General features: G+C 37.5%; 1 protein-coding gene across 1 annotated transcript in view; it reads right to left on the reverse strand.

The window, feature by feature from the left end:
- The window catches only part of CACNA1A (calcium voltage-gated channel subunit alpha1 A), a 181,525-nt gene extending 166,588 nt beyond the window's left edge, over positions 1 to 14,937 (reverse strand). The window contains exons 1-4 of the mRNA XM_029284026.1: positions 14,921 to 14,937; positions 12,640 to 12,731; positions 11,302 to 11,454; positions 9,023 to 9,210 (exon numbers count right to left, since the gene is read on the reverse strand). Of these exons, the coding sequence (XP_029139859.1) occupies positions 9,023 to 9,210; positions 11,302 to 11,454; positions 12,640 to 12,731; positions 14,921 to 14,937 (450 nt within the window). The remainder of the gene's footprint in view (positions 1 to 9,022; positions 9,211 to 11,301; positions 11,455 to 12,639; positions 12,732 to 14,920) is intronic.
- Between the last annotated feature and the right edge of the window lie 2,518 nt (positions 14,938 to 17,455).

Below are 17,455 nucleotides of genomic sequence, written 5' to 3' on the forward strand. Positions count from 1 at the left end.
GCTTTAGGATAGTGATAAGGAGGGATATACATGGAATATTATATTCAGGTATTAATACATATGGTATTTTGTTTTGTGAGCCTGTATGTGAGAGGTGTTTCAATTCTTAAACTGAAACAAAAGGAAAACTTTTGAATGTCTTCTAATTCTTGTGTACCTCTACTTGATGGATTGCTCCTCCTAAATGCCTCTTTTAGGAAAGCTGCTATTATCACAAGCAACTCTTTTAATGAAAATGTCATTGTTCCTTTCAGCTGAGAGAAGCAATCTGGAATGGAACACAGATGGCAGGAGATCTTTATCCCCTTCTTTCCAGGACTGAAGGAGAATGGTGCCTCATGCAATATCTGAGGCATCTGTTTGCACTGTGAAGGGATGGGGGTGGGTCTGGAGCAACTGGGAAACTGATTTTCAGTTCCTGAAATGCAGGTTGCTCTTAGGTAGACCATTTGAATGTATGTCTTTTCTTTTGGAGTTATGGCAGATATCTTGAGCTTTCTGCAAAATTGGGAAAGAACTTTCTGAAAGAATTTGAAAAAGACCCGAATAGCTTTATATTTCTAGATGCCTATCATGATTGTACAGACTGAATTTATGTAGGATTATTTGTATTCCTTCTGTAGAGTTTCTATAGCCCAAATAATCCAATTGAGGGAATCAAACACACATTTTTACATTTTAGCAAATAGTTTTGTTTACAGTACCTAAGACAGACATGTCAAATTCGCAACGTCACGTGATGTCGCGCAATGTATCGGAGCTTTTTTGCCATTGCTGGCAATGGGGTGGGCGCAGCTCTGGTATGATGAAACCGGCCCGCAGTTTGACACCCCTGACCTAAGATATTTTTAAGATGAATCTCATGCAAAGATGAGTCTTTTAGTGTGTCATCCAAATGCAGTGTTTCCTCGAAAGTAAGCCCTACCCAAAAAATAAGCCCTAGCTTGATTTTTGGGGGTGGGCCTATTATAAGACCTCCCCCCAAATAAGTCCTAGTTTTGGGGTGAGCCTAAAAATCAAGCTAGGGCAGGGGTAGGGGGGTCGAGCTGTTCCACGCACCCCACACCTGCTTACCTTACCAGTAGGACTGCAAGCAGGCCTCCTACGCCATGACACTTGTCGCATTGCGTGGCTCATCACGCCATTGCTGATCCCCATGGCAGGAGGCCGCATGGTGCTTCATGTAGTTGCCACTGGTTGTGACAGGACACCATGTAGTGCTTCAGGCCATTGCTGCTCCTCGCGGCAGGAGGCCGCATGGTGCTTCAGACCGTTGCTGCCAGTCGAGGCAGGACGCTGCATGGCGCTTCAGGCCATTTGCATGAGGCCGTATGGTGCTTCGGGCCATTTTCTCTGGTTGCAGCAGGCTGCGTGGCATTTTGTGCTGTTGCCACCGAAGCACCACACAGCCTCCTGCAAACGGCTCAAAGCGCCATGCAGCACCTTGCCACGATCAGCAGCAATGGTTTGAAGCACCGTGAGGCGGCCTGCCACAAGAGGCGGCAATGGCCCGAAGCACCATGCAGCCTCCTACAAATGGCCCAAAGCACCACGCGGCATCCTGCCATGACCAGGGGCAACAGCCCGAAGCACCATGCAGCCATGCAGTACATTGTACCATGCAGTACAATCACACATATGAGAAAGTAAAGCAGGTGCTCCTTCCACCTCCAAAACATCAACATACTTTTCTGGCAAAAAAGGGGTTCATAGAGCTGAACAGAAGAGGGGGAAGGATGAGAGTGGAAAGCTTGAGATGGAAAAAAAAATATCCTTGCTCCCACAGAAACATCTGGATTATGTTCTGTACCCAATCATTTCCCAGCACAGTGGGAGCGTATAAGGAATCTGTAATATAGAGTGGAAGACTTTTGTATGATCATTTATTATCATTTGTAGAGGTACTGTGCATTGCAAAACAGAACCAATTTGAAATGCTTGCCTGTCAATTGTTTCCACAAGCATAGGTTTCTCTCATAACCATGTGGCCAATTTAAAGTGTTACACTGTGGTCTCATCCAAGAAACTGGCTGTGGTACCCAAGTCTAGAAGAGCTGGGGGTTGTATTTCAGAACTTAAGGCTGACCAAAGAGTAACAAGGATAACAAAGTTTATTTGGCTGTTTTTGACTATCTATGGTCTTCTTTATTGTTTGAGGACCCACTTGCCAAGCACCAGGGAAAAGAGCCAGTGAAGGTTCCTGAAGATGAGTCAATGGAGTGATTGAGACCTCTGCCATGTGATCAGCAGTTCTACAGGTCTGACATTTAGCTGTTAACCAGAAGTCTGCACTTTAACAATGCACATATTGGCTAGATGCCCTGGGGCTTCATAATTGAAACAAAGCAAGGTCTCTCATTCTGTGTTTCTCTGTTGAGGTCAGAGATCTTTTTACTGTTCTTATTTGTATGAGTTCCCCACTGCAGGCATCTGAGGAGGTCACAGAGAGAGGGGAGGGGGAAGACAGGATGTAAGATATCCGCACCTTACTATTTATTCTATGTGCCAACTCATCATCCATCTATTAGCATGCAGTGTTGAAGCAGTTATTCCAAATTGGCTCATTAACTCATCTCTCAGTTCATCAGCAAAACTGGTCTTAAAACTGGTCAGGGCACCGTCATTCCTTGCTATGTTTCTGTCAAATAATTGAAATTTTGCTATGTATTCACGAATCTCCCTGGTTGCTTTGTTTTAGCTTGTGAATTTCTCAGTTTGCCATTGCTCTCCTAACTGAATCCTCAAATGCAGCTCTAAATCTTTGCATGAAGTTCTGGTAATTGTACAGTAAGGGATCATTGCCTTCAATTTGGCTGCTTCTTCCTTCAGCAAGGTTAGAACAAATGTCACCTTGGAATGATCTGTAGGAAATTCTGGTGACCCATCATAAACAATTCAAACTGAGTCATAAACATCATAAAATGGTCTTGGTCTTGTCCAAATCTCTCTGGCAAACTCCCACGGTAGTGATAGTGAAGGTATATTGGCTAGCCTCAACTGCTGTGTTAATTGTACAATGGCACTGTCCAGGTTTGTTATTTGTATATCCACTTCCTGCTGATGTCATAACAATGTTTGAGCAAGTTGTTCTATGGCAATGAGGTGGCCTACAGATCTGAGGGCATCTCCATGATCAAAGGGAAGATTCAAAGCATCTCTGATTAGACAGCAGTGAAGCTTTCAAGATTGATGTTGGAACTTCAAGGTAGGTTAGGTCAGGAAACAAGTTCTACAACAGTGCTATAGTTGCAGGGTGTAATAACAGACTATTGAGAGCTTGACAGAGATTCTATTCCCCATCTCTTGTACAAAGAAAATAAAGGTGGGATATTCTTGAGTTTCTCCCTTTCAGAGCTAATTGGTGTTTATAGCTGTTGAATAGCTTCAAGGTCATCTCCAGTTTTTTCTTCAGCAATGAACAAATAATGATGCAGGCATTTTTAAATTCTCTTTCCTATTTTCAAGCTTTTAGAAGCCTCATGTTCCCACAAAGAAGAGGAAAAAGTTTACAAACAATATTGCAATATTTTCTCTGGGTTTCACCAATAATTAGAAATGCCTTTTAGACTCATTATCTTCTAGCATAATCAGAATGCATTGTAGGAAGCTAGATATACCAGATGTTTTGACATTGTAAAGATGCAGTGAATGGGGCAATGCCCAGACAGTGAAAGGAATAAAAGAAAATTAGGTCAGTTAATAGAATGCAGGAAAAAGCGTATGTGCAAGATTGTAGTTTAGAAATTGGTTAGCTTTCTTTTTTCATTTTAGTTTGACTTAGAATTTGCATTTGAGTAGTTTGTGATCTGTTAAATGTCTATGGAGGTGCTCAGTTATCCAGGTCATAGTTATCCTAAAGATGCTTTTTCATGAGGCAACTGGACTTTCTTAGTTTTCTTTGAAGAGGTTTCACTTCTCATCCAAGAAGCTTCTTCAGCTCTGACTGGATGGTGGGGAATGGAAGGATTTATACTCCTTGCAGACAGCTGGTCATTTGCATTCTTTTAGAGAGTTGTTGGTGCCACCTGGAGGTATATCTGGGTCATCAGGGTCATCTGAGTAGTGCAAATGGCTGTGGAGCTTTCTTGGAACCGTTGAAAGGACTCTGTTGTAGACTGAAGATAGATGATGTCATATCCCTCCCCTTCTGTTGAGAGAGGGCTGTTCAATTTTGACACAGATGGCCTCTTTGATCCCTCTTTCAAACCAGCGGTCCTCTCTGTCCAAAATGTGAACTTTGCTGTCTTCAAAAGAGTGGCCTTAGCCTTTTAAATGCAGATGGATTGCTGGATCTGATTATGATGGCTTTGTTCTCCACTTCATAAACACATGGCACAACATAGGAATACAAACCCATCAGGACAAGATTCAGCAGTCCATCTACATTTAAAAAACAAAGGCCACTCTTTCAAAGAGAGCAAAGTCCACATTTTGGACAGAGAGGACCGCTGGTTTGAAAGAGGGATCAAAGAGGGCATCTGTGTCAAAACTGAACAGTCCTCTCTCAACAGAGGGGGAGGGATAAGACATCATCTATCTTCAGTCTACTACAGAGTACATTCAACAGTTCCAAGAAGGCTCCACAGCCATTTACACTACTCAGGTGACCTTGACCACACAGACAAACCTCCAAGTGGCATAACAACTCTCTAAAAGAATGCAAATGACCACCTGTCTGCAAGGAGTATAAATCCTTCCATTCCCCACCATCCAATCAGAGCTGAAGAAGCTTCTTGGATGAGAAGCGAGTCCAGTTGCCTTGTGAAAAAGCATCTTTGGGATTTGTGATCTGTTCCACCGTCAGCTCCTGGCCATGTTTAATGCTATAATTGAGCGCCTCCACTTTCTTTTAGAAACTATATGGTCAATTTGATATTTAATGATGTTCCTGTATACAAGCATTGTTTTGTTTGTTTGAATACTGTGTTAGCTACGAACAAATCATTGGAGTGGCAGAAATTGATCAGCTGATCTTTTACTTCATTTTGTTCTCCTAAACCATGCAATCCAACTACATTTTCCAATTTCATGTTCTAACTTTGGCATTCCATTTTCCAATCACAAGTTGCAAATCTTGCTTGCATGTTCTGTCGATTTCAATTTGATCATAAAAATCATCAGCTGCCTTTTCTTTTGCATCAGTGGTTGGAGCATAAACTTGAATGATCATCATATCTTTAATAGATATATCTGTGAAGTGTAATCAGTATTATTTGGTCACTGATTGCATTGTAGCCAAGTACAGTACTTTTCTTGATATGCTCTTCCTAACTATAAAAGCAACATTGTTTCTTTTTCATTTCTCATTCTTGGTAATAAATGGTGTGAACTTCTAACTGAAAATGTTCAATCGTCATCCATCTCAATTCACTGATGCATAAAAAATCAATTTGTAGTCATTTCATTTTATTTATCACTATGCTGAGCTTTCCTGTAATTATGCTCCTTATGTTTCCTGTTTCTATTGTAATTCTATCTTTGCAACTTTGGATTTTCTTTTCCTATATAGTAACATCAGCAACTAGACATCCTGAAGGCTTTAATCTAGCCATGTCATAATGATTAACCATGGAAACCAGTGATATACTTATTATATTTGTGCTTTTATACAACTTAATAGATGTTGTACAAAAAATAAAAGTAGCATATGTCCTGCTCATAGGCTTGCTTTCATTTATACTCTGATCCATAAAGAAATAGAAAATTGGATCCACTTTTCCTATAATCAGCTTGAACAGTCATCAACTAAACAGTTGAAAACAGATTTCTATTTCCTTACTTCACAATTATTAATATCAAGAATTAGTACACAGATGCCATCTTTACTCACCAACAGCTATGGTCATCCATATGCTCCTTCCCAATCAAATATATACACCATACAGTGAAAAAAGAATCAGGAAAAAAACAAAGAAACATAATCCTACAAACATTTCAGAATCAGAAATAGGAACAATCTACCCATTTTCTTCTCACATCTCAGCATCTAATAGAATGATATTAGATGCATTATTTTACTTAATTTATATCCTTACCTTTACTTCTAACAGGACACAAAGGCACTATTGAACTATGAGCAATAACTCAGTATTGTTAATCAGTGTAGTAAGTAAATTCAGTGTCTTATCTGATTCTTTAGCTGCTATTAAATTTACAGATGAGATTCAGAATGATCTGAAATTTATTCAGTGGAATTTTTGCAGGACACGATTTTAAAACATGAGGCAATCCCAATAAATTGAGATTATGGCAAATGTGCCAAATGTTACATATTTTTAACTTAGTCATTTTAATAAGAAAAAGAAAACTGCCATGGAGCAAACAATTCTTCCAAATAATCCTCCAGTGCAGCCAGTTGGAATGACTAAGAGCTGTTATGAGAGAGAAAGAACCAAGGGCAGCGTGCACCAATGGATATAATATTGTAGATCAGGGGTCCCCAACCCTGGGTCCGTGGACCAGTACCGGGCCGTGGCATACCAGTAACCGGGCCTCACAAACAAGCAAAGTCCCATCCGAGAGATGCAGTCAGAACACAAAACCACACATCCTCCAGTCCACAGAAAAACCTTTATCCACGGAACCGGTCCCTGGTGCCCAAAAGGTTGGGGACCTCTGTTGTAGACCTTGATATTTCAACACTTACCCCAATGAAACCACGTATAATTTCCACTATGTATTTGCTATCAAGCTGAATTCAGGTCATTTGGAACAAAGGACTATGCTTTCTCTGAATTTATTCTTCTAGATTGAAATAATCATAGATTTTTAAAATGTAACATTTGCAAATTATAATCTAAAGAAAAGGAGTGTAGAGAGTTTAAACACACACATACACAACACATGCTTCTGTTGTTATAAAAATATAATCACAGTTCTGAGGGCAGGTGAAGGGGATGATTCATAAATTTTGAAGTTAGAATAAGCAACCTTTTTAGAATGTGATACACCATTCAGTAAGAACATCTTCTTTACAGCATAAGAATCACTTGAAGAGAAATATACAGAGAAGCTTTTATTTAATGCTGGGTAAATACAGATGTCCAAAATGTTCCATGTACAAACTGTTCTGTGCATGGAACAGCTGGTTTAGGATGGTTTAGGTTTCTTGAATCAAGCATGTGTAGTCGGCATAATTTGGTCTGTTTTTGAGAGGTAATGTGGATTTTCAGATATGAACTATCTGAAAGTGAAATATCGTTATTCCAGGCAGAAGGGATTCAGGTGGTTAGGGATACAAAAAGATCTAATTCAGGTGGTTAGGGATACAAAAGTTCAGGAATTTCTTATAATGATGACACATGTGGACATAATTTCACGGGAGGCAAGAAAGGAGGGAGAGGAGTGAAAATGGAGGGAAGATTGGAGGGTGGGTGGGGTTAGCTATGCTACGAGCAATGCTCCTTATTGCTAAGACCAGCATGGTAAGGAACAAGGTCTTTTTCCTTGTGAGTGAAGTTCTTCCATAGGAGGTGTGAAAATGGCCCGCCCTCTGATTCCAATTCCCAATCTCGCCTTATTTGCTCTGCTCATGAAACTACTTCTATGGAATTACCCCAGGCTCAGAATACTAGCTCAGGGTTTTTCAACATTTTCACCGATTGTACCACTTTTAGGATATGGCAATATTTGAGTACTACTTAGCAAGGTGTCAAAAACTTGATGACCCCCCCCCAAAAAAACCTGTTTAAAGTAGCTACAGATGACTCTGCTGCCTCCTAAGGCTGCATCTTTTTCTCTCTTCCTCTCCTGCCCAAACTGCCTCCTTTTATAGCCTCTCCTGTCTGCGCCCCCCCTCCTCCTTTCTCTTCCGGGTGAGCTGGAACTGAGCCTGGGGCCTTTGCCTCGCCCCAGCCACTCTGCAGCTCCGGAGGACTCTCTCACAGTAAGTCCTGTGCTGTGCTGGTTCGTTCCCTCCCCAACTACACTTGGCTGGGCAGGGCCGTGTACCACCTGCCATGTGCTAATGTATCACAGGTGGTACGCGTACCACCGGTTGAAAAGCCCTGTACTAGCTACCCTAACTGGCAGCAGGAGGCCTGCTCTCTATCTTCTTCCTCAGTCACCAACTTGCTATTTTTTTCTCTTTCCCAATAATAAATTGTTGTGTCAAACTATTTCTCCTTTTACTGCAAAGGCTGGTCAAACACTGTAATAAAGATATTTGATTTGGGGTTTTTTTTATTTGCCCTAAAATGGGTTTATTATGGGGATCATTCATACTCCATCCAGGTTTAGTTAGGCTTCCCTTGTCCCCATTCCCTGGTTCTTAAAATTTCTATCAAATATTGATTAGGCTGTTTTGCTCTGCTCTAAAAAATTTCCCCATTAATGCAAGATCTCTCAGATCATTCAAATAATTTAGGCTTTAAGCTTTATTTGGAATTGGCTGCTATTGGATAGAGGTGCTTGTTGCTATTATATAACAAAATGTGCTTGTGACTTATAGAAGATACCAGTTCCCTATGCTCTGCAGTCTATGTTTTGCAGTAGAAAGATTTTATATTCAGAATTCAAGTGATTTCATTTTCTAATAACAACCCCATTTTATCAACTATACTGATGTTCATACATTCTTACATCTTTGCTTGTATGCATGTATGTTTATATTATCTAAAAGATCCAGATAGCGTGTTATAAGGAAAGCCTGTCTGGAATAACAGCAAGTAATGCTACAGTTTGGAGTGCTTAAATTCAGTTAGTAAGAAACTTGAGGAAAAAGATACATGTATGTCAATTTATTATGAAGTTCACTGATGAAGAATGGGATTCAAAGGTCTTAACTTTCACATCATGACGTGCAAGATATTAATAATGCCTCCTTTCTATATCAAAACATAAGATAATTCTCCACCAGCTTAAGTCAATGTATACATTATTTACCACAGAACTTCTCACTTTCTGAATTACAGCTAATTATAGCACCATTATGTAGCTTCTTTTACTGACCCTTAATATAGAGTACAACTTCCCAGTTCATGGCAAAAAAAACTTCTTAGATAAAGCATAGTGCTAAACTCACATAATAGAGGAGGTTAGTCCACCCTTCCATGGTGATACACTGGAAGACAGTCAGCACAGCGAAAAGGATGTTATCAAACTGTGTAATCCCGTAGTTGGGTCCTTGCCAGTATTCTTTACACTCAGTCCCATTAGGGCAGAGGCGTGATGGTGCTTCCTTCCCACATGGAGCTTCTTGCATGATTTCATCTGGGGAGGGAAGAAAAACAGGACTCTAGTAGACTAGGACAGGCAGATAAGCAACTGCAGGAGGCAGAAAAAATGGTGGTATCACTTGCCTTGTAACAGCACCGGCTGTTCTTCAAGAAGTCCCTTCCTCCAAAATTATGGCTCAGGGTACTCATACAGACACATTTCCCCCTCCATGCAGTGCTTTTTCAGATGCTGTACAGCCATATAGAAAAGCAGAAACCAGCATGGTTTGGGTTTTAATTCTTTGCTCCTCCAAGGAAAGCACAGGGACTGCCCAGATGTATTTTTCAAATGATACAGGCTACTTGCCTCCATAACTAACACTGTTTCCCCCCTCAAGTCCGATGTTTCCTGACTTTTGATGGGCTACCCACCTTTGTTTTGCAACCTGATGTAGTTAAGAAGCTTGCTTGACTTGAAAAAAAAATAATCCTCTGTATTTAGGTAGTGGAGAGAAAGCAAGAGTGTTTTGTGACACTTGCCTACTGGTGGTCTGCAAATCTATTCTGCTTGACACACTGGTAGATATTACGAACATAGGAAGCTGCCTTATTATCAAACTCTGTACTGTCTATTCTGATGGGCAGCAAATCTACAGATCAGGAAAAAAATTGTGTCACAAGTTCCTTCTTGAGTATTTAATATTGCTTTTTAAAAATGCATTTCCTAAACAAAATGATATAAAAAAAGTTACAAAATGTGATGGCAGCACAGTACATACTGAAATGGCTCTCTGTTTCTACATACATTTGTACATATATCCTCAATTACAACATAGTTGATAATGTACATCAGTCTATATTTTCAGTCCACAGTGTATTCAAAGTTCATTAGGACTGAACAACACACACTTTGGGTTTTGATTCCAAAACGTTACTTGAGAATCTACAGAGGTGCAGATCAAGAACTCAAAGGATTTGTTGTGACACTATGCAGCTCTGGGGTTCATTACTGTTGCTAATACAAATTGATTAAATACCATGTTTCCCTGAAAATAAGACCCAACTGGACAATAAGTCCTAGCATGATTTTTCAGGATGCTCATAATATAAGCCCCACCCCAAAAATAAGTCCCAGTTAAGATCATCAGCCCGACGGATACATTTAGTACCATATTTCCCTGAAAATAAGACCTAACCAGAAAATAAGCCCTAATGCGTCTTTTGAAGCAAAAATTAATATAAGACCCAGTTTTATTTTCAGGGAAACACGGTATATACAAAATATAAAGAGAGGTAACACAGAAATTGTGAAGAAATACTTAGTCCAAAAAGTGTTTTTTTAAAAGGCAACTGGACTTTGTTGAGAACAAGCAAAGTGCAGTTGCCTTTTGAAAAAGCACCTTTGGGACAACCATGACCTGGATGACTGAGAATTTCCATAGACAAAAGATACTTAGATTCAATTTATAAAAGAAAGTATAGATTTATAGATTTGTATTGTATGCAGGGAGGAGCTCCCCCCTTTATTTGTTGTTGTGACAAATATAGTTGCTCTAAACAATAGAAGCTATCAGTCTTTCTTAAAATGAGTTCACATGAAGAAAGTTTGAGATGCCCTGTTGTGACACTATATTTCATTCATAATGTGACTGGTTGTTTTTTTCTTAGCATGTTTTATGAATCCATCAGTTTTCTGGGATCAGTTTCTGCAGAAACAGAACTGTGTTTTTCTAAAGCTAACTGTTCAGGGAATGTTGTGTGTAAATATAAAAAGCGATTAGCCATGTGGCCTGTCTTTTGACTTACATTCCTCTTACATAGCTTATATTTCAAAGTAAATATAATTGATAATTCAATAATTATATAATGTTTTAACCATGATATGTTAAACAATGCATCATGGCCTAGCTCATACAGTCATAAACCATGGTTTATAGTTGGCATCATAAATTGTACTAAGCCAAAACCAAACAATTTGCATTATATCTTAGCACAGTATTTGAACCTTATATTAATAGTTCATTTATTTTAACAGAGATAACATTTGTCAATAGTTACTTTTTTCCATTTTTTTTTAAATCAGCTCTATTAACTTTTTTGAATTGGGCAGCTGGTAGAGAAGAGAATATAAATGCTTTTTACCTACCTGTATGAATATCCTTGCAGGCGGTGTGAAATTTCCCCAAATAAAATTCTAACCCTATGATTGCAAAAATAAGGATTGCAAAAAATAGGAGGAGGCCAATTTGTAGCAGAGGTATCATGGCCTTCATTATGGACTTAAGGACAACTTGTAAACCTGCAACAAAAGACAGAGCATCATCAGAGGATAGATTTAAAGCATACCTAGCAGCGAACCTTATTGTAGTTTTAACACGATACAGAGAGAATTACACACTGCTCCCTACTTTTTTTTATATTCTTCATTCTTCTTGACAAGGCATGTGAGGCTTATAAACCTTAAAGCAGGAGAAAAAGGCAAACTGTTCCATGTACAACATCGAGTTATTGTGTCAATTCTTTTATTTGATGACTGGCCAAGACCAATAATTTAAGATTTTTAACAAAAGACCCTAACAAGTAAGTAGCAGTCAGAAGTGTCAAAGCTTCCTATATTTCTAAATTTATGATGATCTATTAAAGTCCATTTTGATAATTATTTTGTACTAGGATAATTTCCATCCATGCAATAACTTAATCCCCTTATTTTTAAGAGGTCACATTTGGCCAATTTTGCCAGGGCTCAAAAGGATAAGTAAGGCCAAGCATAGTTAATACTTGGACAGGAGTCCCCCAGCAAATTCCAGGCTGTTGGTTAAACTGCAAAGTTAAAAAAAAAAAAGACATTCTGGAAGAAGGGAATATCCATATTGTTGTCAAGTAAAACTCAAAATCAGGGTGTCTTTATCTTTATCATGGAAATAGATTGGAGAATCAAAACATTTTAGACACTTCTCTAAATATATATCAATATAAATATATATGGTTCAATGGCTTAAAAAGAAATGGAGATGAGTACTGCCCCTAAAGTCGGCTATTATTGGCAGAATAAAACCACAGGGACTCTTTTCCCTTTATAATTATATGTGAATATATATGAAGTTTGGAAATATTATATACTTATATATACTTTGTATGTATAATAAACCCACGTTTGTCTGAATTCTGTTTTTTGCATATGGAAGAAAATGAATATAGTGATAGTACCCTGTGTTGTGTCTTTTAATCCTACTGCATTTAATGGGGCTTGCTCTCAAGAAAGAGGACTATAGCCTGAGACTCATAAAGAGAGGATAGATACTTTGATTAGGTAATGGATTCCATGCAAAGGCTTAAAGTAAAATATGGAATTTCTAGTGGATGGTGACAGAATTTAGTAATCAAACTGTTAAAAGACAAAATATAAGCTAATTACTAATCTATATGAAAATGGTAAACTGATAGTTGTTGTTTAGTTGAAAGATATTAATTAAAAGCTACTCACTTGGGATTCCTGACACTAACTTTAGCGGTCGGAGTACACGAACTGCTCGCAAAGTCCGCAAGTCAAATTCGGTACCAACTGTTGACAAGATGCTGTAACATTAAAAAAAAGAGAGAGAAAATGTTGATGCCGAAAATGTGAGCTACTTCCACAAACCAGACCAGGAAGAAATGTGGATTTTCCTATGATGGTATCCATTATTTGCTTAGAAAGCATCTATGACTATCCAAAGTATGTTGAGATTTTCACATTCCCCATCCTTCTGGAAATTACTAATTTTGCTGTGAAAATCATTAATTTGATTAGACTACTGTTCCTTGATTCTGTACTCTCAGTAAAAAAAAAAAAAAGGATATTAACCTCTTTATTCCAACAATAAGCATCAGGCTCAAAATTCCACTTCCAATAAGACAGAATGTCTTATTCCAAGTTTCTAGTGGCATTGTTTCACAAAACTGGAGTGGCTATTGAAATGCTTGGCTTGGTTGTTTCCAGATGGACTTCTTCTAGGATGGCACTTACAATAAACCCTTAGTAGATAATCAACATACAGGAAGAAGTAATTCTTTCTGGTCAACAAGACTCAAAGCATGGAGGAATTTATATCCTAGCCTTAGTATCTTGAATTTGTAAAGTCAATGCTGCTTTGCCAGAGAAATCTATCAGAAAAATATAAGGCAGAAGTCAGGTCACCATGTTCTGTATCCCTGCAATTTCTGAGTTTTCTTCAGACGTGATTCTAGATAAGAGTGCATTACCATGGTCTACTTGGAAGGTTAGAGTTAGGGTTGGATAATGGTGGCCCAGTCAAATCTCTGAGTAAGAATTTATTTTTATAAGTAATAATAAATTTAATAAACTATTTTAATATCAATAACTGTTTCAGTATGGAGCTCTTGAGCATAATGGCATTTACTACATTTAGTAAAACATAGCTTCCCTTCCTCTCCAATAAGTATAAATGCAAACATTAATTCTCTTTTTGCTAATTATCCCAGAACCAGGGTGAGCATTTCAAAGGGCGAGGGAGTGGAGAAAAGGGAAAGCCGAGGAAAAATCATAAATACAGTCGCAGTTCTGTGATTTCCCAGTTAGTGACTGAGTTGCTGGTCCCAGTTGTGATTGCTAAGTGAGGACTACCTGCACATCTGTAGATTGCATTTGTTCACTATTTTTTTAAGAGAACAAACTCAAGCCAAGGCATGTATGCACATTGTTCTTCATTTAACCCATTTGAACATCTGGCCTCTCTTTTTCGATATAGGGCTCTAATCAGGGTTGGATGAACCTAGGCCCTTTTTTTTGTGCTATCCTATGAATTTAAGGATACTGTACAATGGTTTGCGCATCCAAGAAATAAAATTTAATCTGGGAAATTTAAATATTCTTCTCTGACAACTGTAGCTTCATGAATGAAACATGAGGAGCAACATTTTCCCAAATAGTAGCCTCCAAAGACATCAATATTATACCTGAAAGGTATAACCATCCACAGAATGTATTGATTTTAGCACAGAAGATTCATATTTATTAGTAAATACTAGCATATAATATGCTAATATATCAGCTAACTTATACTTTTGTCTGTAGATGATCTAAATCTCAGTAATCACCATCACCATCATCATCATCATCATTATTATTATTATTATTAAATGGCTAGTTTGAATGTGTGTTGTTAATGGTGTGGAGGAGGTAGGGGTTATTATTTTATTATTTTATTATTTTTCTTCTTGTTATTTTTTATTCTTTTTATATGGTGTCTTATATCTGTGTAAGCCGTCTGAAGTAGGCGGCAATATAAATTTTCTAAATAAAATAAATTCATGCCAAACACAATAAGAGAAAGAAGAAGCTGTATTTTCCCATGCCTCTTAATAAAAAAGGGATCAGTAATCATCCAGTGATCACTTTGCTTTTAGGGAAGCATAAATTATTATAATCCATGTCTTTAAATCCTAAATAAAATAAAATGTTGAAACAATAAAAATAAATACTGCATTGCCAATACATTTTTCAAACATTTCTCCATAGAAAAAGTGAATTCAACCTAACATTTTATAATGACAAGGTTTACCAATAATCTCAAATTCTTATATAATATAAATAGGTTCTCCTTGATCAAATCTACCAAATTGTATTTTGGATTGGTTAGCAAGAATGCAACATATTTTAACATCTGTATTCATTAATGATATAGTCAATAGAATTAATTCAATAAAATATTATTTCATGTCAATTGGACTTCTCCATTCTTTTAGAAAGAAACTGACAAATTTACCTAATCACTGGAGACATGGTGCTCAAAGTTCAACATCAATTATATGAAGTAGTGAAATGTTTTGCTGGCCCTTTTTGATAGAAGCGATTTCATGTAATTATTATATTCTAGAATATAATCTACATTGCTTTTTTGTAGAAGCTCCTTTTTTTAATTATATACCATCAGTTGGAAAGTAACAGGATAATTTCAGAAATGGATATTGTAAAAAGACCCCCATAACCCCAGTATTACATGAGACATTCTCCATCCATTTAAAAAAAATACTTTTCTTTCTCTATTTGAACAATTTTATCATGAGACTAATTGAAGGGTAATTAGAAATGTACCCTGCATTTATTAGTTTATATGTTAAACTTCTTATTTTTCTTAAGTGTATTAAAATAAAATGATCATATAGTATGACATTTAAGTCTAATCTTTATTAAATTAAAAGAAAAATCATTTTGTGATGTCTTTCCTCTTATAGCAGGGGTGTCAAACTGCCGGCCCACGGGCCGGACGCATCATCCGGAAGCCGCGCCCACCCCATTGCTGGCAATGGCAAAACAGTCCTGATACGTCTTGCGACATCATGTGACGTCGCGAGTTTGACATGTCTGTCTTATAGTATCTTCTCTGTTTTTCAAATCTCAAAATGTCTTAGAGTGGGATGTTGTCTCTCTCATTAAAATTTTCTTCCTTTAATGGTTATTTTACTCCTGTTCTCCACATATGGCCTACATTATTTAATGTTCCGTTTTGTAAACTTTCATTTTTTGAACCCATGACATACTGTGTTTTTTATATCATGCAGGTTCTTCTTCTTTTACTAATCTTATTAGTATAAACTCAGTGGTGGGATTCAGCCAGTTTGCATCACTTCAGCAGAACCGGTAGCTAATTTTTTGTAGCTAATTTTTTGTTGCCCAGGCCCAGAATGGACTTCCGGAAGCAGCATCCACACAGAGAACTGATTGTACACATATTTGAATCCCACCATTGTATAAACTGCTCAATCTATTTTATTTACACCAGCCACCTTTACTCTAAATAGAAGCCATAGATTAATAATCCATCTTTGGAACTATTGGAGTTCTCTAATTCATAAAAACTGTTACTGTACAACATCTTTAGCTGTACACAACTTGTCCTCCTCAGAATCTTCTCTGATGCTGTTTTACTCTATCTCTAATGTCAGCACAGGATACAATCTGAATACTAACCTACTTGCTGCCCTTCCTCCTCCTATGACAGCTTTTCTGGGAATCTAAACTAATCTCTACTTTCATTTCTTATTGCAATACAAGTACAAACAGTTTTGTTTGGTGTCTGCATGGATAAATAGATAGGTGAAGAACCAGCAAAATGCTAGGTAGACAGCAACCGCATCACAAATAGCAAATATTAGAATGCTAGCGAGAGGTATACGTATTAGAATAATCACCTGCATATTTGCTCATTGTGTGAAGACACAGCAATCCTTTTAAAAACATAACTTCACTGTTTTGTTTTTGTTAAATAATGTCACCTATTTTATCTCTTCCTCTTTAAAATGGTTGCATATTTGAGGACAATGTTAGGTTAAAATGGTACAACAATCTTTCATAACCTTTTTTAAAAAAGTGTTTCCACATTTCTATATGCCAGTATCTAAATACCAGATGAAAGATGTTGTTGATGAAAGGAACTAGCCGGATTGAAATTGTGCAGTTCTCATAATTATCTGAGGTGCTTTTCCCCACTTACAGAATCTTTCCAGATCATCAACCATTGTGGTGTCAAAATAACACAAACAATGATAAACTTTTATAACTGCAGTGAAGACTGGAAGACATTTCAAACACACTTTAAGTCGGTAGTGTGAAAGTGGCTGAAACAATAACACCTATTGATTGTTCTCTCTCTCTCTGCTTATTCATAAAATGTATCTTTTCACGCAGTATATAAGAATCATTGTTACTGGCTTAGATGTTTTTAAATGAATTAGGCAAATTAATAGAGAATATAATTGACTGTGAAGGAAGCATTTATGTGCTAAAATGCTTCTCTGAATACTAGGTGAAAAAGAGCTGGAGAAGATTTCTGCCTCAAGCCCTACTTGTGGCTTTTTCAAAGGTATCTTCTCTGTCACTGTAAATGAAGTTCCTTTATGTACCCAGGTTATCAGCATTGTGGGAATACATGTTATTTTTGCATTACTGCATATTTCCTTCAATTTCTATGTTTTCTGAACTGCAATTTCCTGTCATTCTATTAATTCTTTTTTCTACGGCAACATTTAAAACTAGAGCAATAATGCTGCCAACATTCCTCAATCTTTGTATGGACTAAGTTGCCAGGTCTTTGCCTGTGACTCCAGCATACAAAATGAATACCACAGAGTCCTTGAAAAACTTTGACTTTTAACAGTTATTTGGCATGGATCTGGAAAAAAAGGAGAGGCTGAATTTTGTACTTCAATTCTTTTATCCCTTTCCAACCAGTGAACTGCAGTTTTAAGCTTTTTTTTTTAAAGGGTATAATTATTGCATAGGGGAAGAAAATTGCAATATC

Source organism: Protobothrops mucrosquamatus, unplaced genomic scaffold (genome assembly GCF_001527695.2).
Source record: "Protobothrops mucrosquamatus isolate PMUCROS unplaced genomic scaffold, P.Mucros_1.0 scaffold336, whole genome shotgun sequence".
NCBI classification, from domain to species: Eukaryota; Metazoa; Chordata; class Lepidosauria; order Squamata; family Viperidae; genus Protobothrops; species Protobothrops mucrosquamatus.